At 36.4% G+C, this 27,529-nt stretch overlaps 1 protein-coding gene across 10 annotated transcripts in view; it reads right to left on the minus strand.

Annotated features, from left to right (window-relative positions):
• The window catches only part of PTPRK (protein tyrosine phosphatase, receptor type K), a 618,081-nt gene that overhangs the window by 264,954 nt on the left and 325,598 nt on the right, over positions 1–27,529 (minus strand). For all 10 annotated transcript variants that reach the window (XM_018053187.1, XM_018053185.1, XM_018053194.1 and 7 more), the window contains exon 6: positions 11,476–11,650. In XM_018053187.1, the coding sequence (XP_017908676.1) occupies positions 11,476–11,650 (175 nt within the window). The remainder of the gene's footprint in view (positions 1–11,475; positions 11,651–27,529) is intronic.

Genomic DNA, 27,529 nt, shown 5'->3' on the forward strand with positions numbered 1-27,529 from the left:
TACAAAATCTGGGAAGTTGACATAGATCCTTCAGAAGAACAGAAGAAAAGTGTAGACCTATCATCATTGCTCTGAAATCAAATTCCCTAGAGTTCAACAGGGGGCTTCCCTGTTGACTCAGATGGTAAAGAATCTGTCTGCAATGCAGGAGACTTAGGTTTAGTCCCTGGGTTGGGAAGATCCTCTAGAGAAGGACATGGCAACCCACTCCAGTATTCTTGCCGAGAGAATCCCCATGGACAGAGGAGCTTGGTGGGCTACAGTCCATGGGTCTGCAAAGAGTCGGACATGACTGAGCAACTAAGGACACAGAGTTCAACAGAAAGAATCATTTGGCATGCAGATCGTTCTGTTTCCTCTTTGATCCTTCTTAAATTCATAAGAAGAAAGCTCCAACAAAAGCAAAGTCCTCAAAGACACATTCCAAAAAACACCATGATCAGTGCATCAACTGCTAAACATTAGATAGAGCTCTACATGTGATTCACCTAGGCAAATACACTCAGAAATTCTTTGAGAAAGAACTCTCATTGCATTTTCATTTTTAAAACAAACAAGGAAATAAATAGCATGAAAATCACTGCTCTAGTGAGACAAGTGCTGTACTCATCACTTTCATCAAAGAGCATAAGGGAACATAAAGGAGGACAAAATTAATAGGAAAAATTATTTGGAATAATGGAGCACAATAGTGGATAGAACAGTGTTTCAGTAATAAAATACTACCTGAAATAAAGGACATCCAGTATCCTTTTGCTCATTTAGAATTTAAAAATGTACCAGACATCTTGTACATTGAATGGAATCACCTGAATTACAAGCAGCTCCCATGGATGAGAGGAGACTCCAAATGTTCCTTTTATCATACTCAAGGGTACTAATATACAATTTTTATACATGCCACATTTGCGGTCTCCTCCAAATTTGACACATTTGGTATCCCTTGATTGACTGTAGGTATTTTTCTAATGTAGGGGGAGTTGGGGGAAATTTGTATGTGGTTTACACTTGTGTTCTTCTACTTCAGATTTTGTGAAACAAATGCTTAAATTGAGTTCTCCAAGATAACTCTAAATTTGCTGTCAAGTTGACTAGTTTTTACAATAGAAGCAAAGAAAAGGGATTTTTAAGTCACTATTAGAAAAAAATCTATACATGAATCCAAGAATCAGCTTGAATGAAAACTAGCTGTGCTGTAAAAACTAGCTAACAATCAATAGTGTGTGGTATTAAAGAGAATGCTAAAGGATGCAAGCTAGACATTTCATGGCTTTTCAACCACCAGCTAACAAGAGTATTAGAATGTGTGTTTTCCACTTCTCAAGTGCCCTTGTTTCTATTATAAAAACACTAAAATGAGAGAGTCAGATATGATTTTTAACTGATATATACAAAAGAATACAACAAGTTAGTTAAATCAAGATTGTTTTTCAAGTGAGAAAAAATTCATGCTAAACAAAAGTCACCCTCCTAGTTCATATAAAACTGGTTCAGATACTACAAAAAACAAACGGCCATCATCCTTTTCCTCTACCCCAGTAATCTTCCCTCCATAGTAATCTTCCTATTCCCAGTAATCCCAGGTAAGGGAGGGATGCAGTTCATCATTCATTCCTTATATCTTTAAGAGTCAGCCCCACTGCTCTGACTTCAGCTACATTTTATTTATGAATTTTTAGAATAGTATCAGTCGTATTTATGTACAAAATATGCCAAATGATGTAGCAAACAAAAATGGACTGCTGCTGCTACTGCTAAGTCACTTCAGTCATGTCTGAATCTGTGTGACCCCATAGATGGCAGCCCACCAGGCTCCCTCGTCCCTGGGATTCTCCAGGCAAGAACACTGAAGTGGGTTGCCATTTCCTTCTCCCTTGCATAAAAGTGAAAAGTGAAAGTGAAGTCGATCAGTCGTGTCCGACTCTTAGCGACAGACTAGACAGAGTCTAATGGAACATAAACTATACATGATTACAGTAAGGGTAGAATCTGAAAGGTTCAAACGTAAACTTAGTGTTAGTTTGGACAGCTTTCCTTCACAGGTATAGTGGGTAAGTTGTACAATACCTACAAGCAACTCCATTAACAGTGCGTAATTCCCCACAAAGTCCCACTTTGTACTGTTACCTGACATATTACGATAACGTCCTTCTCCCACATTACCAAGTTCCAAACTCTGCATGTCCTTCAAGGTAAAGTTGTACCTTTTGTGAAAAACATCCTCAGTTCCTCTTATACCTGAGTAGACTCCCTCTGAATAACAATGATATGCTCTGCAGTCCCATTTACGAAAGTCCTCACTGGCCATTCCAGTTGTTTCTCCATATGCAGTCATGCAATTTCTGATACGTGTGAGAGGTGGTAACCTTTCTATCCCCAGGTGGATGAGACCAAAGAAGTGTATAGCCATATGGCTATCCTGTGACCATCAAGGGACCCTGACTTAGCTAAAACTGAACTGTAGAGGGGAAAACTGGAAAGAACCTGGATCTTTCATGACTAAATGAACCAACCCTGAAGCCTATCTCTGCACCTTTCAGTTATAAAAGTCAGCAAATACACTTATCCTTAATTTGTATTGTCCTGCCAAGGGAAATACCAACAACAATCCAAAGGCCTTATGATTCTAACACTGAAATTTGCTTTACAGGGCCACCTCCACTGGTACATGTGTTGACATTCACTTCATTTTACAGCTAGAGGTCAGTGATATTCATTAGGAATAGATAACAATATTAATTGAATATGTATGTTCAGAGAATTTTGATAATGGCCATTACACACCACTGAAATGCTGTGTAAGCAACAACAAAGACAAAGAAAAGACTATGCCTTTCACATTAAAGAACTTCAAAAATGTAATTCAGAGTCTCACAGAAGGAATAATAAAAAAGCATAGTTGACAAATGGGAATAGAAATTGAGTGTCAGTTGTAGCAGTTAAGAATTTTATGAAAGTTTATTGTGGGTCGGTTGGCTAGAAATTTAGTTGCATCTTTGATTCAGCCAGGTGGAAAAGAAAGGAGATCAAGAATGAGAATCTACTTTATGTCTGAGGAGGCCTTACAAATAGCTGAGAAAGGAAGAGAAGCTAAAGGTAACCATAAAAGGAAAGATATACCCATTTGAATGTAGAGTTCCAAAGAATAGCAAGGAGAGATAAGAAAGCCTTCCTCAGTGATCAGTGCAAAGAAATAGAGGAAAACAATAGAATGGGAAAGACTAGAGAACTCTTCAAGAAAATTAGAGATAACAAGGGAACATTTCATGCAAAGATGAGCAAAATAAAGGACAGAAATGCTATGAACTCAACATAAGTAGAAGATATTACGAAGAGGTGGCAAGAAAACACAGAAGAAATATACAAAAAAAGATCTTCATGACCCAGATAACCACCATACTGTGATCACTCACCTACAGCCAGACATCTTGAAATGCAAAGGTAAGTAGGCCTTAGGAAGCATCTCAACGAACAAAGCTACTGGAGGTGATGGAATTCCAGTAGAGCTATTTCAAATCTTAAAAGATGATGTGAAAGTGCTGCACTCAATTCGCTAGCAAATTTGGAAAACTCACCAGTGGCCACTGGACTGCAAAAGTTCTATTTTCATTCCAATCCCCAAAAAAGGCAATGCCAAAGAACATTTAAACTACCAAACAATTGCAATCATCTCACATGCAAGCAAAGTAATGCTCAAAATTCTCGAAGCCAGGCTTCAACAGTACCTGAACTGTGAACTTTCAAATGTTCAAGCTGGATTTTGAAAAGGCAGAGGAACCAGAAATCAAATTGCCAACATCCTTTGGATCATCAAAAAAGCAAGACAGTTCCACTTGCTTCTGCTTTACTGAATATGCCAAAGCCTTTGACTGTGTGGATCATGAACTGTGGAAAATTCTTCAAGGGATGGGAATACCAGACCACCTTACCTGCCTCCTGAGAAATCTGTATGCAGGTCAAGAAGCTACAGTTAGAACTAGACATGGAACAATGGACTGGTTCAAAATTGGGAAAACGAATACGGCAAGGCTATACATTGTCACCCTGCATATTAAACTTATGTGTAGAACACATTATGTGAAATACCAGGCTGGATGAAGCACAAGCTGGAATCAACATGCCAGGAAAAATATCAATAACCTCAGATATGCAGATGATACCACCCTAATGGCAAAAGGAAAAGAAGAACTAAAGAGCCTCTTCATGAAAGTGAAAGAGGAGAGTGAAAAACTTGGCTTAAAACTCAACATTCAGAAAACTAAGATTATGGCATCCGGTCCCATCACTTCATGGCAAATAGATGGGGAAACAATGGAAACAGTGAGAGACTTTTATTTTGGGGGGCTCCAATATCACTGTGGTGTTGGAGAAGACTCTTGAGAGTCCCTTGGGCTGCAAGGAGATCCAACCGGTCCATTCTGAAGGAGATCAGCCCTGGGATTCCTTTGAAGGGAATGATGCTGAAGCCGAAACTCCAATACTTTGGCCACCTCATGCGAAGAGTTGACTCATTGGAAAAGACTCTGATGCTGGGAGGGATTGGGGGCATGAGGAGAAGGGGACAACAGAGGATGAGATGGCTGGAAGGCATCACCGACTCGATGGACGTGAGTCTGAGTGAACTCTGGGAGTTGATGATGGACAGGGAGGCCTAGCATGCCGCAATTCATGGGGTCGCAAAGAGTCGGACACGACTGAGCGACTGAACTGAACTGAATATCACTGCAGATGGTGACTGCAGCCATGAAATTAAAAGGTGCTTGCTCCTTATAAGAAAAGCTATGACCAACCTAGACAGCATACTAAAAAGCAGAGACATTACTTTGCCAACAAAGGTCTGTTTAGTCAAAGCTATGGTGTTTCCAGTAGTCATGTAGGGATGTGAGAGTTGGACTATAAAGAAATCTGAGTGCTGAAGAATTGATGTTTTTGAACTGTGGTGTAGGAGAATACTCTTGAGAGTCCCCTGGACTGCAAGGAGATCCAACCAGATCATACTAAATCAGTCCTGAATAGTCACTGGAAGGACTGATGCTAAAGCTGAAACTCCAATACTTTGGCAACCTGATGTGAAGAGCCAACTTATTAGAAAAGACCCTTACACCATGACCAAGTGGGCTTTATGCCAGGGATGCAAGGATTCTTCAATATCCGCAAATCAATCAATGTAATTCACCACATTAACAAATTGAAAGATAAAAACCATATGATTATCTCAATAGATGCAGAGAAGGCCTTTGACAAAATTCAACATCCATTTATGATAAAAACTCTCCAGAAAGCAGGAATAGAAGGAACATACCTCAACATAATAAAAGCTATATATGACAAACCCACAGCAAACATTATCCTCAATGGTGAAAAATTGAAAGCATTTCCGCTAAAGTCAGGAACAAGACAAGGGTGCCCATTTTCACCGCTACTATTCAACATAGTTCTGGAAGTTTTGGCCACAGCAATCAGAGCAGATTAAGAAATAAAAGGAATCCAAATTGGAAAAGAAGAAGTAAAACTCTCACTGTTTGCAGATGACATGATCCTCTACCTGGAAAATCCTAAAGACTCCACTAGAAAATTACTAGAGCTAATCAATGAATATAGTAAAGTTGCAGGATATAAAATCAACACTCAGAAATCCCTTGCATTCCTATACACTAATAATGAGAAAGTAGAAAAAGAAATTAAGGAAACAATTCCATTCACCATTGCAATAAAAAGAATAAAATACTTAGGAATATACCTACCTAAAGAAACTAAAGACCTATATATCGAAAACTATAAAACACTGATGAAAGAAATCAAAGAGGACACTAATAGATGGAGAAATATACCATGTTCATGGATTGGAAGAATCAACATAGTGAAAATGAGTATACTACACAAAGCAATCTACAGATTCAATGCAATCCCTATTAAGCAACCAGCGGTATTTTTCACAGAACTAGAACAAATAATTTCAAGATTTGTATGGAAATACAAAAAACCTTGAATAGCCAAAGCAATCTTGAGAAAGAAGAATGGAACTGGAGGAATCAACTTGCCTGACTTCAGGCTCTACTACAAAGCCACAGTCATCAAGACAGTATGGTACTGGCACAAAGACAGAAATATAGATCAGTGGAACAAAATAGAAAGCCCAGAGATAAATCCACACACCTATGGACACCTTATCTTTGAAAAAGGAGGCAAGAATATACAATGGAATAAAGACAATCTCTTTAACAACTGGTGCTGGGAAAACTGGCCAACCACTTGTAAAAGAATGAAACTAGATCACTTTCTAACACCACACACAAAAATACACTCAAAATGGATTAAAGATCTAAACGTAAGACCAGAAACTATAAAACTCCTAGAGGAGAACATAGGCAAAACACTCTCAGACATAAATCACAGCAGGATCCTCTATGATCTACCTCCCAGAATACTGGAAATAAAAGCAAAAATAAACAAATGGGATCTAATTAAAATTAAAAGCTTCTGCACAACAAAGGAAACTATAAGTAAGGTGGAAAGACAGCCTTCTGAATGGGAGAAAATAATAGCAAATGATGCAACTGACAAACAACTAATCTCAAAAATATACAAGCAACTTCTGCAGCTCAATTCCAAATAAATAAATGACCCAATCAAAAAAATGGGCCAAAGAACTAAACAGACATTTCTCCAAAGAAGACATACGGATGGCTAACAAACACATGAAAAGATGCTCAACATCACTCACTATCAGAGAAATCCAAATCAAGACCACAATGAGGTACAATTTCATGCCAGCCAGAATGGCTGCGATCCAAAAGTCTACAAGCAATAAATGCTGGAGAGGGTGTGGAGAAAAGGGAACCCTCTTACACTGTTGATGGGAATGCAAACTAGTACAGCCACTATGGAAAACAGTGTGGAGATTCCTTAAAAAATTGCAAATAGAACTGCCTTATGACCCAGCAATCCCACTGCTGGGCAAACACACTGAGGAAACCAGAATTGAAAGAGACACATGTACCCCAATGTTCATCGCAGTACTGTTTATAATAGCCAGGACATGGAAACAACCTAGATGTCCAGCAGCAGATGAATGGATAGGAAAGCTGTGGTACATATACACAATGGAGTATTACTCGGCCATTAAAAAGAATACATTTGAATCAGTTCTAATGAGATGGATGAAACTGGAGCCGATTATACAGTGTGAAGTAAGCCAGAAAGAAAAACACCAATACAGTATACTGACACATATATACGGAATTTAGAAAGATGGTAATGATGACCCTGTATACGAGACATCAAAAGAGACACAGATGTATAGAACGGACTTTAGGACTCAGACGGAGAGGGAGAGGGTGGGATGATTTGGGAGAATGGCATTGAAACATGTATACTATCATGTAAGAAATGAAGTGCCAGTCTATGTTCAATACAGGATACAGGATGCTTGGGGATGATCCAGAGAGATGATATGGGGTGGGAGGTGGGAGGGGGATTCAGGATTGGGAGCTTGTATACACCCGTGGTGGATTCATGTCAATGTATGGCAAAACCAATACAGTACTGTAAAGTAAAATAAAGTAAAAATAAAATTTAGAAAAAAAAAAAAAAGAAAGAAAGAAAGAAAAGAAAAGACCCTTATGCTGGGAAAGACTGAAGGCAGGAGAAGAGGACGGTTTGATTGCATCTTCAACTCAATGGATATGAATTTGAGTAAGCTCCAGGAGTTGCTGATGGACAGAGAGGACTGGCATGGTGCAGTCCACGGGGTCACAAAGAGTTGGACACGACTGAGCAACCAAACTGAACTGAACTGAGCATTCCATTGTGTATATGTACCACATAGCAGAAACCAACACAGCATTGTAAAGCAATTATCTTTCAATTAAATTTTTTTAAAAGAATGAGAATCTATAATATAGCAGACTACAGGTGGTGCTTTTCATCTGAAGTTTATAAACACATTTCAATGTGTATCTCACATTTTTTATACTTCTATCTTGTAGAAACACTGAGCAAAACATCTGCTCTTCATTTCATCTCTGTAAAAACTTCTTTGTCAATAAAGATTGTCTTCCACAAACTAAGAATGTTATCATTACTCAAAATGATCTGGAAGCAAAGCTAAAATCATGATAAAGTCTATTTCAGCATTTTTTTTTTCTTCCTCTGGCTGTGGGAACACAGAGATCAATACTCTTCAACATGAGAATTCTGCAGTGAAATTTTCATTTGTAACAAACAGCAACCAAAAAGCCTTAAGCATGCCCTGTCACTTTCAGTTTAGGAGAAAATGCACTAATAAACTCTTACCCTTGGGTCATCTTTGACAACAGGCAATACTACGCCAGATCTTATTAAAGACTATTCGTATCACTGCCCCAAAAATTTCCTTTAAAATTACCATCTTTTGTATCCATGTAACAGGATGTCAGCTTTGAAAGTGCCAATGAGAGACAAGACTTGTCACCATAGTTAATTCTCAGCACTATTTCAACACCAAGAGAGCTGACCCCAAAGGGTGTATTTTGTGGTTAGCAATATTTATTTGGTGCTTATTGAACAAGCAAGAGAATGTATTGTTTCATATTAGTTTTCAAATCAAACTGCAAGCAAAGTATCACCTGTAAGTGTTAAATATACATCAAAGTAAAATACACGAAAAAGAAAAAAAAAAAAAACAGTGCCCAAACTATCAAAATATATTTCTAAAATGTAAACAGATTCTGGATAGGACATTCACAGCACCATCATGTCTTTACCCAATAAGTACAATATAAAATGTAAAACAAAATATAGGTTAAATGGCAGGAACATCACAAAAAAAAAAACAAAAAGGAAAAAAAGGGGAAAGAAATAAAGCTAAGATTTTCTATGAAATTCAGAGTTTCCTTTTATAATTACTGAAATAATTAGTTACTTCTCAAGTAGCACTCCTAGAATAGCCATATATAGATTCTCTAAGCAAAGAAAAGCAAGCTCTGATAAAATCTACTTTTCAATTCAGATAAAAAAGGGAGGTCTAATAATCCAAAATAAATCTCTTTTAAAATAAACAGGCACTAAATGGCTATCTGAAAGAAGCAAATTTATGTTTAAAGGGAGCACCTAGCTAAAGGCTTCAACCCTGCCTTTTTTAACTGTTGACTACATCAGGGGCCACTTCTTTAAAAATTGTTATATCTATAGATCTATACTTATGCCTTTCTCTATATACACATATGGGGCTGGACAATCCATATAAATATGGGTCAGGATGATATCCTCAAATAGGAAATTGTACCCCACTCCAGTATTCTTGCCTGGAAAATTTCATGGGCAGAGGATCCTGGAGGGCTACAGCCCCTGGTGCCACAAAGACTCAGACACAACTGAGCAACTGAGCAACTGAGCACACACACACACACACACACATAAAACTGTAGGTTAGTCAAAAGCACTCTAGTTGCATTATTAAAAGCTACTGTCTCCTTCAGTGGCTGCACATCGTGAATTCACATACAGCCCCGTGAAGACACAGTGAGCATGATGACTCAAGAGCACACCCACCTTCTTGTATCCATAGCATATTAATTACTCTGAAGATTACCCAAGGACACTTTCAGGCTTTTCAAAGGTACCGTCAGGCTCAGGTGAGAAAGATGCAAGCAAAGGGCTCACCAAAAATGAATATACAAACATATATGAATATATGTTAAATTGTTTACCTAAACACTGGAGTTAAATATTACCATATTTTCTTGTTAGTCAATGAACTGGGGCTGTGATTTCATGAACTAAAGCATGTGTTATATAAGGTGACTCTGGAACTATAAGCAAAGTTTTATTTATAATAGAGTTCTATTCAATTTACAAAGATAAACTTCTCTTTTTTAATGAGTCACAGAATCTCTCAAGACAAAAGCATTACAAGCAGCTAATAGCATTATTTAATAATGTTAATGTGAGATAAAGCTTTGGTGGAAAAGAATGAGCCCAGCACCAGGAGTTAAGAAACATGGAATTAAATTCTGGCTCAGCCGGTTATTAGATCTTTGTGGCCTTGGGCAATTATCAAATAGTCTGAATTTCAATTTTCTTCTGAAAGTACTAAAGGTTAAAGTATTAAAATCAAGTAAATCTAACAATGAAATAATACACGTAAAAGACATTTGATGTTAAGCATTATAAAATGTATTAACTTGAATGTGGATTATCTCATTTTCTCCTTCTAGCCTCTAAGCACTGACACTTGCCTTGATCTCTGCTTGCTGATCCTTCTTTTTCTTACCCCTGACCCTCAAAACTACAATCTTCATCTGAGCAACTTTTTCTCAACTTTCAGATTCTATCTCAAAGAAAGTCAAAGACAAAGGCCTTCCCTGACACCTCTGATAAATCTCAGTCCAGATGAAATGTTTTTGTTAAAATCTGCCAAATTTCTCCTTGAAGAGACTTACATGGTTTATAATTATTTTCATTTGTTATTATAAACAAATGATGCATGATAGTCTATTTATCAATAGTTGCTTTTCCTCTAAATTTTCACATGGCTGACATTCTCATTTTTGAAGGATTCAGCTCAGTTGTCATGTTCACAAAGAGGCCTTCAGATCATCTTAATTAAGCCATCAATCCCCCTCATTTTGTATATTTATTTTTATTCATAACACATCCCATGATGTGATACTACAATTTTATATATGATGTGCCTATTATACTTCAGTGTTAAGCTACATAGGGAAAAGAAAGTGAAGTTGCTCAGTCATGTCCAACTCTTTGTGACCCCCATGGACTATAGCCTGCCAGGCTCCTCCATCCATGGAATTTTCCAGGCAAGAATACTGGAGTTGGTTGCCACTTCCTTCTCCAGGGGATCTTCCTGACCCAGGGTTCAAACCTGGGTCTCCCGCACTGCAGGCAGACTCTTTACCATCTGAGACACCAGGGAAGCCCTATATACATAGAGGAGGGTCTTTGTATTTTACTAACCATTGTATCTCCACAACCTAGAAGAGTGAATTATATAGGGACTCAGTCAATTTTCAGTGAATGTAATATACATGGTTCTTGTACTTATACAAGTACTATACTTATACTTACTTATACTATACTTATACAAGTATAAGTACTATACTTGTACTTATACATGCACTTGTACTTGTTTTTCCAGTATTCACTAAAGAAAAGTACCAATGTATCATAATCCCTCACCAATTCCTCTGGTAGCCTTAAATTGATGGCAAAATAAAGTATTTTATATATGTTTAGCCCTGTTGAAATATTAAATAGATTCCTTTTGATAAAAATCACTTACTGAAAACCTGACACACTATATAGCAACAGTCTTAATTTGACCTTAAGATATTTTCAGAACTTTTATAATGATATGGTTTTTGCAGTGATTTGAGATAAAGAGCACTAGATTTAAAAATCAATCCAAATATCTACAAAAGTCAGTTTTGTTCTAACGAAGCCATGCAATTTCATGAAGTGAAAGCAATATTACTTTACCTCTTACAATAAGTTGAGCAAAATTGGACACACCAGAACCTCGTTCTGACTGAGTTACACAGCGATACAAATCCTGATCAGTTTTTGTCACTTCTTGCAACCTAAAGGAAGCTGCAAATCTTCTGTGATTGATGTTCTTAGTCTGAGCCACAGGTATATCTTCACCATTTCGTCTCTGTAAACAAAAACCAATCTTTTATAAAACAGGGTTTTAACATTTCCAGAAATTTAAAGCATCTTGGCAAACAACATCTGTGATAACTTATTATTTGTAAAATTAGGAGGAAAATATCCATGTAGTCCCACAAATTTTCACTGTTGTCTTTCAATCAGAAAAAGGATGTAAGTTAATATTGGTTTCCCTTAAGGAGTGTAGTGCTAAACTATAATAGTAATCTCAGTTTTCCATAAAATTTCTATTAGCCCAGAGTATATGAATTAGCAGGACAGATAATGGCTTCTTGGCAAATAATTCACTGCCATCTCCCTTCTCCCAGGCTTTATAGATGTAAAGTCTTCTTTTAGCCCTTGTACTGCACTGCATGTGCTTAATAGGTTTGTTCCCTTCAGGAGACTGAGACCATGGTCAATGCATCTCAGTATTCTAAATGCATAGCATGCGATCATGACAGGATGACTATAAAATACTAATGAATAATTTACAGTCAAGCCAAAATCTGTACTCTTTGCAAATTTTTATCTCTTTGGCATTAATGACAGCCAATTTATACCATTTAAAAGAAGTAATCAAAAGAACCTAAAAGTTAAAAGCATATCTGTCAAATTTCAAAATGAACTATTGGAAAACATATTTATAATACCAGGATGCCTCACACAAGACCATAAAGAATGTGGTTGACAAATTCAACTATAATAAAATTGCTAACTTCTATATATTGAAAGATATCATATATAAAGTGAAAAAAGCAAGACACAAACCATGATAAGATATTTGTCATGAAAATAACCATCAAAGATAAATAGTCAGGTTATGTAAAATTCTTCTACAGTTCAATAAGGAAAAAGACAAATAATCCTGTCAACAAATGGAGAGGCTATAAAGAGAGAAAATGTGTATGTATAATAACCATGAAAAGAGATCCTCAGCCTCAATTTAAAAATTCTTTGTGTCAAAGAGAGCACAAACGGCAAAGAAAAGCCACAACTATGAAAGATAAATGGCCATGCTCCTCATTCTCACGTCTGGTAGGTAAAATGCTAAGTATTCTTGGTATCCTTTTACATTATTTGATGTATCATTTCATCAAATAGTGTAAAACAGACCAGTAAAATTACGTATGGAAGGGTAAATGGTTATAGTCATGTTAGAAAATTATTTGCTACTATCTAGTAAAGCTGAAGATGCATAAAACATAGAACCTAATAGTTCCATTTCTACATTTGGATCACCCATTCATGTGTGATCACAGATATGTACAGGAATGCTCAACTCAGAATCATTTGTAATAGTTAAGTATGGGAAAGATCCCATAAAATATACCTGAGTAGTGGATAAATGAACTGAGATTTATCCAATCAATAAAATTCAACATGGCAGTTAAACTAAGCAAACTAAAACCAGTACAGTCCTGGTAAATGTAGAACATCTCCTTATATTCCTCTGAAATACATGTTTAAATCTTAGGGAGAAAGTTGTTTAGAAAAATTAAGAGACAAAAAAGCAAAATGTCTGTTTCTATTAAATTAGAGTGGCGGGCATGCTAGTAGTCAATTTTTGCTTTTTTTATAAATGTTTTTGAATGTTTGAAATACCTTGCATTTTTAAACAAGTAAATAATAAAGGCATTAATTACTTTAATAAGTTTTAAAATGTTAAAATCTATTGTATCTTTAACACCCATCTCTGTATCTGAAATGATATATATATGCATATTATCTTGTATGTATGCATGTGTCTATATACGCATATATACCTGCAGATAAAAAGTCCCAAATTTGACATTGACATTTTTCATTCATTGAGTGTTTTGTTAATTCTTTGTTCCTAACCCACAAAGAGTAAGAGCAGCTTATACTCAGCAGCCCTAAAATATAAATTCATAAAATGCAACCTGAATTCTCTCTCTCTATAAATTACATAACAAACAAAAAAAAACTTTATGCATACAAATCTCAACCTGCATTTTTTCAGTTATCACATTATTTAATATTAATTTTCCAACCAGAAGGCAGACCATGACTCAGCACTCATACAGCTACATGCCCTCACCTCATCTCCCCTAATCTACACCTCCGGTGGTGCTCTCCATCTTCCACCACCTTTCTTACTACCATTTATAGTTCTCAGCTCTTCCTTTGGCAAGACCAATCAACTCCCACTTCCTACTTTGCCTTCTAAATTATCTTACTCATGCACAAACACACTCACATCTTTTAGCACTTTCAGGATGGATTTCAAAATCCATCTTCTTCTGTGATGAGTTTATAAGTATACCCTTAATGTTTTACTCTCAATAATGATTATTTCCTCTTTCCATCTTCGTCGTCATTCATCTCACAGTAACACTTTCCTCCAAACTTTTCCCAAAGGAAGGTACAGTGTCTTCTACTTTACGCTCTATCCCAGTTTTCTCACTTGCATATCGCTCTTTCACAATCCCACTCAAATAACCTCTTAACTTCTGGAATTCCCAGCTTCTGCAATGACTTCTAATCAATTATCTACCAGGTCAAATTATCCTCTCCACCATAGTTCTGTGAATATTCTCATGATCCCAAAATTCACCTAGGCCTCTGCAATGCTCAACAGCCTTCACTACTACCTGGTTCCTATGCTAAAATAGATTTCTCAATCTGAATCACAACTGCTGCTAAGATTTTCTCGTAGTCCTTCAGTCTTTTGCACTGTTAGTGAGACCTCACTTTCTGACCCTAATTTACTTTATAAGCAGCGATTTCAGAAATTTTCACTAGCCTGGAAGAATTCCAAATTTTTAAAAACTTTCCATTGTTTATGTCCTGCCAATAGAGGATCTACTCTATTTCTCTGCAACAGTTACAAGACCACTACTGACTTCTGCTGGAATCAGTCATTTGCTCTTATGAAAAATCTGAATTACCCTAAATGGATACCAATAACTCTTAGGTATTCCTAGATGAGGCCCATAATAACATGAGATAGGAAGACAAACAATGTCCTCTCAGCCTCAAGCTCACATTTCATCAACTTAAACATACTCTTCTACCAGCCGTCCCCACTGAAACTGTCATGAATAGGGTCTCAGAAACTCAGAGATTATCATAAAAATGTAACCCGCATTTCTACCTTGAATCACTTCTATAATATATTCTGTATCTGCCCTTTTACCTTTTTGTGTACTGAAATCATCCTGAAGGTAGGGTTTCAAATCTTGCATTTTCTCTTCCACAGCATCATATTATGCAGTATGTTATTATTTTGTGGATAAAGTTCTTTGTTAAAATGTACTAAGTTCATACACATGATATTTTTAAAGATAAGAGTCATGTAAAATTTCCTGAGGCTTTCATAAGTTATTTAGCAAAATATATAATAATCATTAATTAAAATAAATACTAAAGGGAAGCTACAGAAATATACAACCTCAAGGACATCTAGAGATCATTTATACAAAGTTATTTCTGAGCTAAACCACAACTTAGAGATGCTGAGGGCTCTACTTAAGGTGATCCCATCCGGAGATCTTGATTACATTGTGTTTGTACATGTTTTTTATTATACTAATAAAGCTATAACGTGTATGCTTATATAGGATATATATTGATAAAATTAATGAATATAGTATATTTAGATGCTATCTCTCAAAATAACAATAAAATAATTGTAGTCATAATTTCAGATTTTTCTTCAAAAATCACTTAATAAGCCCCTCCATGTCCCTCATGTTATATTAGCTGTTATCCTGATTCTATCACTGTTCTCTATTTCAAATTTTCTGTGATAGTCATTTTCATTTATAGATTATAGATTATATAATCAAAATGTGACACATACATAGCCTGTTAGTAGCAGGATTAAAACTCAAAACTAGGTTTAGAGACACAAAATTTAGTAATATTTCCTCTAAAATAAACCAGAGCTGTTTTTACTTCATTTGTATCACAGGTCCAGTCAAATGAGTTGATTATTTGTTGTTAAGTCTTGATCAATACATTATATCAATGAGAAAATATAGTCTACTGCACTAGACATTGCTTTATTTACTTCGCTTCAAGTAATGCATTTTATTTACTTCAAGTAATGCATTAAAGTTAAAAGTAGCAGTTTATGACATTTACATTTCAGAATTCAAAAGTAATGATAACTTTTTATTTTATAAGCCAAAATAATAGATTTTTGCCTGCCTACAAGGTACCAGTTTAGCAGAGTAGGCAGGGCTATGAAAGACGGAAATAAGAAGTAATAATAATTTTATCTCTATGCAGCAGTGTTCATGTATAGTTTTCTGTCTTTATATTCTTCAGTTCCAGGCTCTTTATTCTGCTTGGAGATTTTTATGTGATTTCTCCATTGCAAAATCCCCAACTCTGAGAAATACTAAGAAACACAAAATTATATGATCCAAGGATTATAACCTAGCACTTTGCTTTCTTCATTCCTCTTCTCTCCCCACCCCCCACCCCAGATCCTTGTCATGCTTTCTTATTTATTTTGTCTCTAGTATAGGTTGTTGAGACTCATCACTTACCAAGTAACTCTAGGCAAGTCATTGGAATTGCTAACTATTATCACTCCTGTAATTAAACTAAGTAAGCTTCATCATGCAGGGTGCATGCAGTATTTATCTGCTAAGTTCAGTTCCCAGCATAAAGTAGTGTAGTGGTAATATTGGTTATTTCCCAGTATTTATTATTGCATTAGCATTAGGATGACCTGTCAGATTATTACAAATGCAAAGTTTAGAGAGATCACTTTAGATCTACTGAATCAAAATCTATATTTTTACAAGATCCATAGGTTATGAATCAAGATATTTCATCTTGAGACAATTGGTCAAAAACAATCATGGAGGTCCAGTTCCCATGAACAGTTGACAAGTCTAAAAATGGGTGTGATCCTGACCAATGAAAAATAATAGGAATAAGCCATGTTAGTTCCAGAAAGATTTCTTCACTTCTAGAGAAAGCACAGTGGGTCCTCTTCTTTCTCTCAGTGTCATGAATAAAATGATGAGGATGTCACATTAAGGAGAAACACAGAATCAGATTCTTGACTGTGTATCTAAAATGGTGTCAGAAGCTTCTCACCTAAGTCTGCCCACTCTCACCCTGTGGGTGTACTACCATTTAATAAATCCTCACTTTACTCTCTTGAGAAAAATTTTAAAAATTTAAAAATGAAATGATGTCAACAGTTCTTATAGCCGCCCCCTCCCCCATTTCTGGATTTCCTGTTAATGATATAACACATTTGGTTCTCTGTTACTTTCAGCTTGAAATCCTAAAGGTTAATATGCTATGGTTAAAATATGGAACAGTTTATTTCAGTCTCTCTTTTCAAAACTTGAGGAATAAAATCAATCTGATTTAATTTAAAATTAAATAATGTGGTACTTAGAACACTTGCAGAGATTATTTCTCTACTGATATGAAGAAAAAATAAATTACATTTATTGCTTTCTTTTTCACTGCCTTTCATAATGATATATGTCTCCTCCATCCTCTTAAGAGCTGGAAAAAGGGCAAGCGATTGTTTTTCTATGTTTTGCATTTAAATTCCTATAGAATAATATTTAGGGGGCTGCATATAATTTTTCAGTAATGAGCTCTTTACAAAACTAATCTCAGCTTAAATTTGCCCACTAAAATTAAGGTTGATGTGAATCAGTGAATCATATAACAATCCAGCCAAGGACCTGAGGGTTCCTTCCTGGGACTTGTCTGCTATATGAATTTTTTTTTCTTTGTCATGGATATCATAGAGATAAGCTATCATCATCATTATTACTGAACAATTAAATCAAAGAATTTTAGAAACATGAAAGAGTATCACAGCAAACAAAATTTAGACATTTATAAATTAAAAATATTAGAAACACTGTTACTATTTTGGGAAAAGCACTCATTTATATCCATTACAAATCATACTGACTTCAATAGATTAAACGAAAAGGAAATAATGTTCCTTTAGGAGAAATTACACTAAAATTATAATACTAAGTTCACCACCCATTTACTATATGGCAACGAAAGGACTGAACAAGGTAAATGATATTTGATACAGGAAAAGAGGATGCAAATGTTGTAATTCTGACATAAAGCAGGGTGAAAATGTGCTGGGGGTAGCAAATTACTAGAGCCAAGCTTAACAAAAAATAAAAGTCAGTTATTAAACACAAAAATGAATTTTAACCTAAGATGCAAAGGCATCTTTGCAATGTGGGGACAAGGTGATAAATATGAGGAACCACACAAAGAGGTCACAAGTAAATAGATCTATGGTAGATGACTCCTATGGTCTAGTCTTGAAATGACTATTTATTACCTTCACAATTTCTCATTACTTCTCAAGTCTCTGCCTTTTCATCTAAAAATGGGGACATCAGTTTTGTAAAGGTTTATTCAACAAAGATACTGAGAATATTGGGTAAGGTAACTGTGCAAAAGTTCTAACTGCAAATTCTAATAATAGTAATATTATGAAGATAAAACAATATCTAAGTGAATAGTATATTTGATAATTGTGATGCTCTTTTAATGTGTCAACCTGATAAGGCTACAGTCCCAAGTTATTCAGTCAAACACTAACTAACTAGGTGTCTCTACTAAGGTATTTTGTGGATGGGATTAAAGTCCATAACCAATCAGCATTAGGTAAGGGAGAATATCCTAGATAATCTTACTTAAGAGTAGATCAGAGGCCTCTCTGAAGTAGAAGAAATTCCACCCATGAATAGCAACTTTAGTATGTGGCTGAATATTCCAGTCTGCCCTCTCCAAGTGCTTGACTTAACAGACTTTAACTTGCCTATCCAGGTTCCACAATCACATAAACCAATTCCTTGCAACAATAAAGCTATCAAAGACTACTAAAGGCATATCAAAAGGACTCTGGAGCCAACCACCAGCAAAAAGTGGTATGATTTGAGTTTAAAAAACAGTATTAACTGCAGTGAATTGAAGTCCATTAAATATGTATAAATCCATGAGTTCATGATAATAAAAAGAAAAAAGAAGAATCTGTCATCTTTTGATAATGATAGGAACCAACCAATTATACTAAAAGCCAATAATTAAAGAAAGAGTTGAGAAGCTACCATCCCTTTCTTTAAATGAACTGTGTCACTGTGTAGTCAAATAGTAGATGATGAGAAGCATGTCTTCATTAATTAAGCAAAACGCAAAAGAAATAATAAAACCAGAATATTATAACTGACAACCTCCAGGAATGAATATAGGCATTAAGCACCAATTGGTATGAGGATTAAAAAAAGAAAGAAAGAAATGAGACGTTTTGTGCCTCTGGTGATCACACTATGCACCACCTCTAGCATTGCCAGAGGATCAAACCTGAATCTAGATCTGGCTGCCAATTTTCAGGAAATTCAAAGGAACCTGAACTGAATAGGACATTTGTATGCAATCAGTACAATGCAGACTGTGTGAAAACTACAAGTCAAAAGGGCCTGGGCTCCTCAATAGATAAAGTGTGAGGGGGAAAAACGCCACAGGAAAAACACAGAGATTAACAGGACTTTAAAAGATATATTTTTAAAAATAGGACTAATCTATAGTGTCTAAGGAGTATATATATTTCATATATATATATCTCACATATATGTATATATATGACAAAAACCATAAGAAAAACAAAGGCTAAAAGTCATGATAATTATTATTTATAGGGGTAGGGAGATGACTCAGTTGTGTCTGAGATGGAGAACTTGAAAAGAGCCTCTCGGATGGCTGGGAGTCTTTTCCATGATCTGTGAGGTGGGTATCTTATAAAAATTCATTGAGTCATAGTTTTTCACTCTTTGTGAGGTTTTCTCTATGTTTTATTCTAAAATAAAACAATTTTATAAATATTACATATTTAAATCGACTGCTTTTCATTAAGAAGAAAGCCAGCCCACTGCCAGAGCCCCCATATTGTAACACTGGTCACAGGAGCTCAGTTAAAAGTTATAAAGTGCTTGACATGACACATCTGAAAAACACACTGAAACGGCATTTCTGCAAATAGTAGAAGAGCGTATTACTCTTGTACAGAAAAAGAAGTCAATTGTTATTTATAGATATTAATAAGCAGAAATCCTGGAGTTTCTACACTGCCAGGCTTTTACAGATATGTTTGAGGAATAAAGAAGACAAACAATATTCCACACATTATTCATTTATAGTCAATTATGTAATCTGCAGACAACAAATTCAGAGTTTATGAATAATCAAAGAAAGGAAAGAATGCATTATATCTTTGAGGCATTGAACTTTTTATGGTAGAAAGCCACACAAAGCCAACCAAAATGACCTCAGGAATATTTAGCAATTCTACAAATTAAATATGATTATACTTTCTGATGGTCTTTGTTACATACATATATACACCGGGTAAAAGATAAATATAATCCATGATATTGGTCAGTGATTTTACTTCAAGGCCAATGATTATAATTCTTTACATGAAGTCAAGAAGGAAGATATAATGCCGTGAACTCAAATAAAGCAATGTCCTGAGGAAAAGCAGGACTGACAAGAGTCATAGCTATTAGCTACCAAATAGAACATGGTCTTTTAAGTGGAGTAGAATTAATTGTAAATCAAATTGGAGAAGGAACTGGCAACCCACTCCAGTATTCTTGCCTGGAGAATTCCATGGACAGAGGAGCCTAGCAGGGTACAGTCCATGGGGTTGCAAAGAGTCAGACATGACTGAGTGACTAACACTTCACTTCAATACTTAAACAGGATAAACAGAGAAAATTAGAATTAAGCAGCAGGCTAGTGATCATCTACCAGTTTACAAGGAGTCAGGAAAGTATAATAGACATGTCTGATGCTCTTCTCTGATGCTAGTCCTGCTCTGTGAGCCACAGGATACAGAAAGCAAGGTGGATAGCAGCAACAGCCTTTTCTTAGATGAACTCTCCTAAATAAAATCAGGAACACCCAGAGATTTAATTTGGCCACAAGTTTCAAACTGTCTTGGTAAACTTTTTTAAGGCTAGAAAGAGTAAAAAGGAATGAAAACATTTCCCCATTTTTCACTTCTATTTAGGAAAACTCACATGCAATTATCAAGGTAGAAGGGGAAACAAGTAAATGATTGGGTTGAACAGGCAAATTAATTCCCAGAGTGAAAATGAGAAAACAAATTCACAGACTGTCAAAAATAAATGCTTAAGGCAATTTAAAAACCTTTATTACTCTATAATATTCTAGTAATCTGTCTTTATTATTTCACTCACATCCTCCCAAACTCTTTCACCTGGTATCAACCTGATCCAAACTCAACAGTTTTCTTTCACTGGTCCCTCTCCTTCCCTCCTCACATTTTTTTCAAAATTCAATGGCACAGCCCAATCCTAGGCTCTCACTACGTGATGTCTATACTGTCAGCAGTAGTTTCTTTCTTGCTTTTGTCCCATCATGGCCTCGTCCCATCTCTTCCACAAACTATGTTTACCTCTACTTCTCATTGTGAACCTTCCACTGAAAGAAGATTCATCTCCTTTTGTTTCCACCCAATACACACACACACACACACACACACACACACACACACACTAAAATGCAGTGATGAGCATGCCCACTTAATCCTTGCTTATCCATGTCCTATATGTCTTTCAATGTGTGTGTGCTCAGTTGCTCAGTCCTGTTTCCACTCCCATTGACTGTAACCTGCCAGGCTCCTCTGTCCATAGGATTTTCCAGACAAGACGACTAGAATGGGTTGCCATTTCCCCCTCCAGGGATCTTCCCGACACAGGGACTGAAACTGCATCTCCTGCATTTGCCCTTTAAAGACTCAATGAAATTTTCCTTAACGATTTCATTAAACTTACTCCGATCTTTGGAGTGCTCTCTCAACTTTGAAATAGCACAGGACTGATTCCATACGATCTCTTACTCAGTTATACCAGTATCTCTCAGGGCTGAAAGGATCTTAATAAAGTATTCAGGCTCATGCTTAAATGTCCTCGACATCTCTAGCAAATGCTTATCCAGATTATGCTTGGCTACTTTCACTAATTGTTAATTTTACTACCTCTAGAGTAGCTCATTCTAGGTTTCAACAGCCCTGCAATTACAAACGTTTTCCTCATAATCAGCTTATATATCTCACCAAATAGCTTGAAACCACTGGTTATTACTGTACTTTAGTATCTATAAAGAAAAACAAATTAAATGCCTCTTCTGTGTCCCCAATATTCTACTGTTTGAAGAAATGTATCCAGTCTCCCAAAAGTCTCAAGATAACAATGTACCTTTAGCAATTCTGACATAATTTCTCTGACTTTACTAATGGTTCTGGTAATTATATACTGCTTTTTGTTATTCTAATATTTCAGTTATGTGTCAGCCTCAGGGCCAATAATCCATAAAATGTTAGAACCTTCACCAAGATAATGTCAGAACTATCACCAAATCCAGACATTAGTACAATTTCACCATATTTCATTCCTTTCTCCCCCTATTCCCATGGTACCCAATGTGAATTAATCACATGTTAAATATTTAATCAGTTTGGCTTTGAAATAGTCCTCTCAAATTCCTTCTCAATTAATTGCCCACTATAAAATGTATGTTTCTAGGAATAGATTAATTTCTTCCAAGATTTTCCATTTATTATGACAAATGAAAAATTACCAGATTTTTTTCTCAGAAAGAAATAGTTTCAGGGATAGTAAAATTCCATGTGTAAATTAAGCATGATACAGGCACTTTATATCACAGTATAAATAGACATATATTTATACTATAAGAAAATATTATAGCATGGCAGTATCAAGAAGAGTTTTATAAGCAACAACCAGTTGGCATTTGAAACATCATGGTGATATATTTCACCAGATAAAATTTCTGTACTTTCAAATTATTCATTTTTTTAAATCACGCTTCTGATTTCCAGTGCTATGTGACAATGTTCACACGTCGCATAGGAACAAGACTACATTTGCCTGGACAGATAAAACACTATGTGGCCAGAAGTTTCACAGCAACCATTTTCAATGAACCTCAGCTGACAACAGTTGGTACTGCAAAAGGTCAGCCCCTCGCTGGTTGTTTTTTAGAGCAATTTGCATCTCATTGTACTAATTCTACTCTCAATCTATTGCTTAAATTATCCATTGCTGCAGAAGGAATGACATTTCCTTTGGCTGAGAAACTAGCTGTATCACACTACATTAGCAGTGATGAGCCTCACGAAGGGCAAAGAGATGGCTGGCTTTCCTGTTTTGGCAGGCCCACTCAGAAGGCACACTGCCAGCACCTGGGGAGATCACTGACAGATTGGCCCAATTGCCACTGCTTTCATGGCAGTCTGCATAGGATTACCAGTCACACGTAAAACAGTCCCATTTCAGTTCACCAAAACAAATGGTGCCACCAAATCTCCCCATACAATTCCCTGCTTTCAGTAACTTTGCTGGTGAATTTTCTCTGTCCAACCAAATGATGCATGCCCACCAAGCTCTGTAATGATGGATGGAGTCATTAGCATTTTAGTTTCTACACTGAACCTGAGGCCAAAGCATATGGCCTGACAGATGTTCCAGCAATGGGCTCTATTTGATTTGCCATGTAGGTGTCCACTTACACTGGACTCTCAAGAAAGAATACTAATTTATAAGTTACAGCCCAACCCCTGTTTCAACTCTTTCACATCCTTGAATGTTACAATATGTTCTGATAACAAAACACTCAGAACATGCTTTAGTCTATACTTTGGTTTACAGTGACAATTAAAAATTACCTTTGAACCTAATCAAATGGTTTCAAACAGACAAAATGGACACAAATGGAGGTAAGATTTGTAGGCTATTGCCATCCACAGCTTGATTAGTACTGCCAGTGATTTGGTTATTAGATAAAATGTTTCATATACTCACTTTTTCCTCATTCATGGCTTATTAAGGTAAACTACATACAGTGAACTGGTTAAACTTTAAGTTCTGACAAATGTATATATACCCATAGACACAAAACCCCAACAAAGCTATATGACACTTACATTACCTCAAAAAGTTTTCCTGCTCATTTCTAGCTAATCCTCATCCTCTACAGTCAAATACTATTCTGACTTCTATCATGACAGATTAACATCGTCTATTCTGAAACTTAATATAAATAAAGACGTACACGACATGCAGTTTTGTGTGTCTCTTGTCTTTCTGAAAACATAACGTTGCTCAGCTTCATATATACTGGTGCAAATGTCGGTGGTGCACTCTTTCTCACTGATGAGTAGCATGAATGAACCACATATTGTTAATTCATTCTCCAGCTAATGAACATTTGGGTTCCTCACATTACTGGTTATATAATGAATAAAGCTGTTACACATGTTTTTCCACAAATCTTTTTGTGAACATGTGCTTTTATTTCTCTTATGTAAATACTTGGAACTACTGTTTTATGTTATTATTTCCTTACATATTCACTTTTTCCTGCCATCACTTTATCTATTATCCATGTTATTGGATTGCAATAAGATAAAAAGGACATGACTATAGTTTTTAACCCACGAAAATATATAACCTATTTTTGCATCTTTCCTGTGAAAAAATTATCTGACGCTTCTCAGGAATATAACCACCCATTTTTATTTTTATTATTTTATTTTATTTTACTGTACATTAAAATTTCATTTCTGATCTTGTTTCTCATAATCTGGATTTTACCATAAGCCTTTAGTGACGATCCACAAATTCTTTACCACTTGGGGTTTCTCAGGAACACAAAATACGCATAGTTCTAAAACTTGTTGCACACTTTAAAAACAGCTATTCATATGGGAAAAACTGCAAGTTATAAGCTGTAAAGAAAGTGGTGTTCATATTTAGGATGAAAGCAACTTCACTGGGCTTTACAAAAGAAAAGGAATTTGAAAGTTCTCTAGGAGCAACTAAAGATTTTATCCTAATTCCCTTATACAACATCACTGAACTGCATAACATACTTTTTGAAATGATGTTCCCTAAAGCCTCATGATTTCACCAGATTTATAGCTTGCTGACACTCAGTGGACTTTTAAAAACATTCATCCATATTGTTTCATGCATCAGTAGTTCAGTCACCATGTACAAGGAGGTTAATTTGGCTTATATATCTTGTCATTGTTTTCTAAATTGCTGGAGTGAATGACCTACTTCTAAGACTAATTTTATACTGAGACCGTGCAGGGAAGAACCTCATTAAAGACACACCAAAACTACTATGATATGCCTTATGGATTATCCCAGATTATCTCAGGTAACTCATTGCATCTGCTTTTTAATGCTCCATTTTTTACCTAATTGGTATGTTGTTTTAAACAATAAAATGACTGAAATAGCAATTATAAGCTAAAAATAATTTTAAAAATCAAAATAAAATATGAGATATACGGGATTAAAAAAATGGAGAGAAGTTATTCTCTAAATGTATTTGTATACATAAGTGAAAGTGAAAGTGAAGTCGCTCAGTTGTGTATGACTCTTTGCGACCCCATGGACTGTAGCCTCCCAGGTTCCTCCGTCCATGGAATTTTCCAGGCAAGAATACTGGAGTGGGTTGCCATTTCCTTCTCCAGGAGATCTCCCCGACCTAGCGATTGAACCTAGGTCTCCTGCATTCCAGGCAGATGCTTTACCGTCTGAGCCACCAGGAAAGTAAAGAAAGTGAAGTCACTCAGTCGTGTCCAACTCTTTGGGACCCCATGGACTGTAGCCTAGAAGGCTCTTCCGTCCATGAAATTTCCCAAGCAAGAATACTGGAGTGGGTTGCCATTTCCTTCTCCAGGAGATTTTCCTGACCCAGGGACTGAATCTGGGCCTCCTGCATTACAGGCAGACGCTTTACCGTCTGAGCCACCAAGGGAAGTCCTTGTATACAAAAAACTACCTTAAATATCGTATAAATGCTATCACCTCCCAGCGCCACTATGGTTGGAGTTCTCTTTGACTGCAATGGAAAGAGGAAAGAGAAACGAGGAGTGTTTGTAAATTATCGCTTGACTTCCTCATAGAGTTACGGTGGCCTTCTGAACTCAGAATCAGATTTGGAGTTCTTGAAAGGCACAACCAATCTGGTAACATGGACCACAGCCCTGTCTAACTCAATGAAACTATGAGCCATGCCGTGTAGGGCCACCCAAGATGGATGGGTCATGGTGGAGAGTTCTGACAAAACATGGTCCACTGGAGAAGGGAATGGAAAACCACTTCAGTATTCTTACCGTAAGAACCTCGTGAACAGTATGGAAAAGCAAAAAGATAAGACACTGAAAGATGAACTCCCCAGGTCAGTAGGTGCCCAATATGCTATTGGATATCAGTGGAGAAATAAGTCCAGAAAGAATGAAGAGATGGAGCCAAAGCAAAAACAACACCCAGATGTGGATGTGACTGGTGATGGAAGTAAAGTTCGATGCTGTAAAGAGCAATACTGCATAGGAACTCAAAATTTTAGGTCTATGAATAAAGGTAAATTGGAAGAGGTCAAACAGGAGATGGTAAGAGTGAACATCAACACTTTAGGAATCAGCAAACTAAAATGGACTGGAATGAGTGAAATTAACTCAGATGAACATTATATCTATTACTGTGGGCAAGAATCCCTTAGAAGAAATGGAGTAGCCATCATAGTCAACAAAAGAGTCCGAAATGCGGTACTTGGATGCAATCTCATAAACAATAAAATGATCACTGTTCCTTTCCAAAGCAAACCATTCAGTATCACAGTAATCCAAGTCTATGCCCCAACCAATAATGCTGAAGACGCTGAAGTTGAACGGTTCTATGAAGACCTACAAGACCATTCAGAACTAACATCCAAAGAGATGTCCTTTTCATATAAGGGATTGGAATGCAAAAGTAGGAAGTCAAGAAACACCTTGAGTAACAGGCAAATTTGGCCTTGGAATATGGAATGAAGGAGGGCAAAGGCTAATAGAGATTTGCCAAGAGAATGCACTGGCCATAGCAAACACCCTCTTCCAACAACACAAGAGAAGACTCTACACATGGATATCAACACTGAAATCAGATTGATTATATTCTTTGCAGCCAAAGATGGAGAAGCTCTATACAGTCAGCAAAAACAAGACCAGGAGCTGACTGTGGCTCAGATCATGAACTCCTTATTGCCAAATTCAGACTTAAATTGAAGAAACTGGTGACAACCACTAGACCATTCAGGTATGACCCAAATCAAATCCCTTATCTTTATACAGTGGAAGTAGCAAAGTCAGAGTGCCTGAAGAAATATGAACAGATGTTCGTGAGATTGTACAGGAGTGATCAAGACGATCCCCATGAAAAAGAAATGCAAAAAACCAAAACAGTTGTCTGAGGAGGCCTTACAAATAGCTATGAAAAGAAGAGAAGGGAAAGGCAAAGGAGAAAAGGAAAGATATACCCATTTGAATGCAGAATTGCAAAGAACAGCAATAACTGAACTGAACTGAACTGAACTGATCATGTATTCATGGTAGTTGTCATGTATCATTTTTCATTTAAAGTAGAAAACTGGACGCTTTTCTAGTTTTTGTTCTTTTACCCCATATTCAAACATTTAACAATTGCAGCTCAATTTATTACATGGTATGGGCTTTCTAGGCAGTGCAGTGGAGGCCGTGCTAAGAATCTGCCTGCCAATGTGAGAGATGCAAGAGACATGGGTTCCATCCCTGGGTCGGGAAGATCCCTTGGAGTAGGCGATGCAACCCACTTCAGTATTCTTGCCAGGAAATTTCCATGGACAGAGGAACCTGGTAGGCTACAGTCTAGGGGTCACAAAGAGTCAGACACACTAAGCAACTGAGGCACCACACACGTCACATAACATAGATGATTTGGAGAACACAAAAAGCTAATGGCTGACTTTTTTCACACCTGACCAGCAGTATACT

Source organism: Capra hircus, chromosome 9 (assembly GCF_001704415.2).
Source record: "Capra hircus breed San Clemente chromosome 9, ASM170441v1, whole genome shotgun sequence".
Taxonomy (NCBI): domain Eukaryota; kingdom Metazoa; phylum Chordata; class Mammalia; order Artiodactyla; family Bovidae; genus Capra; species Capra hircus.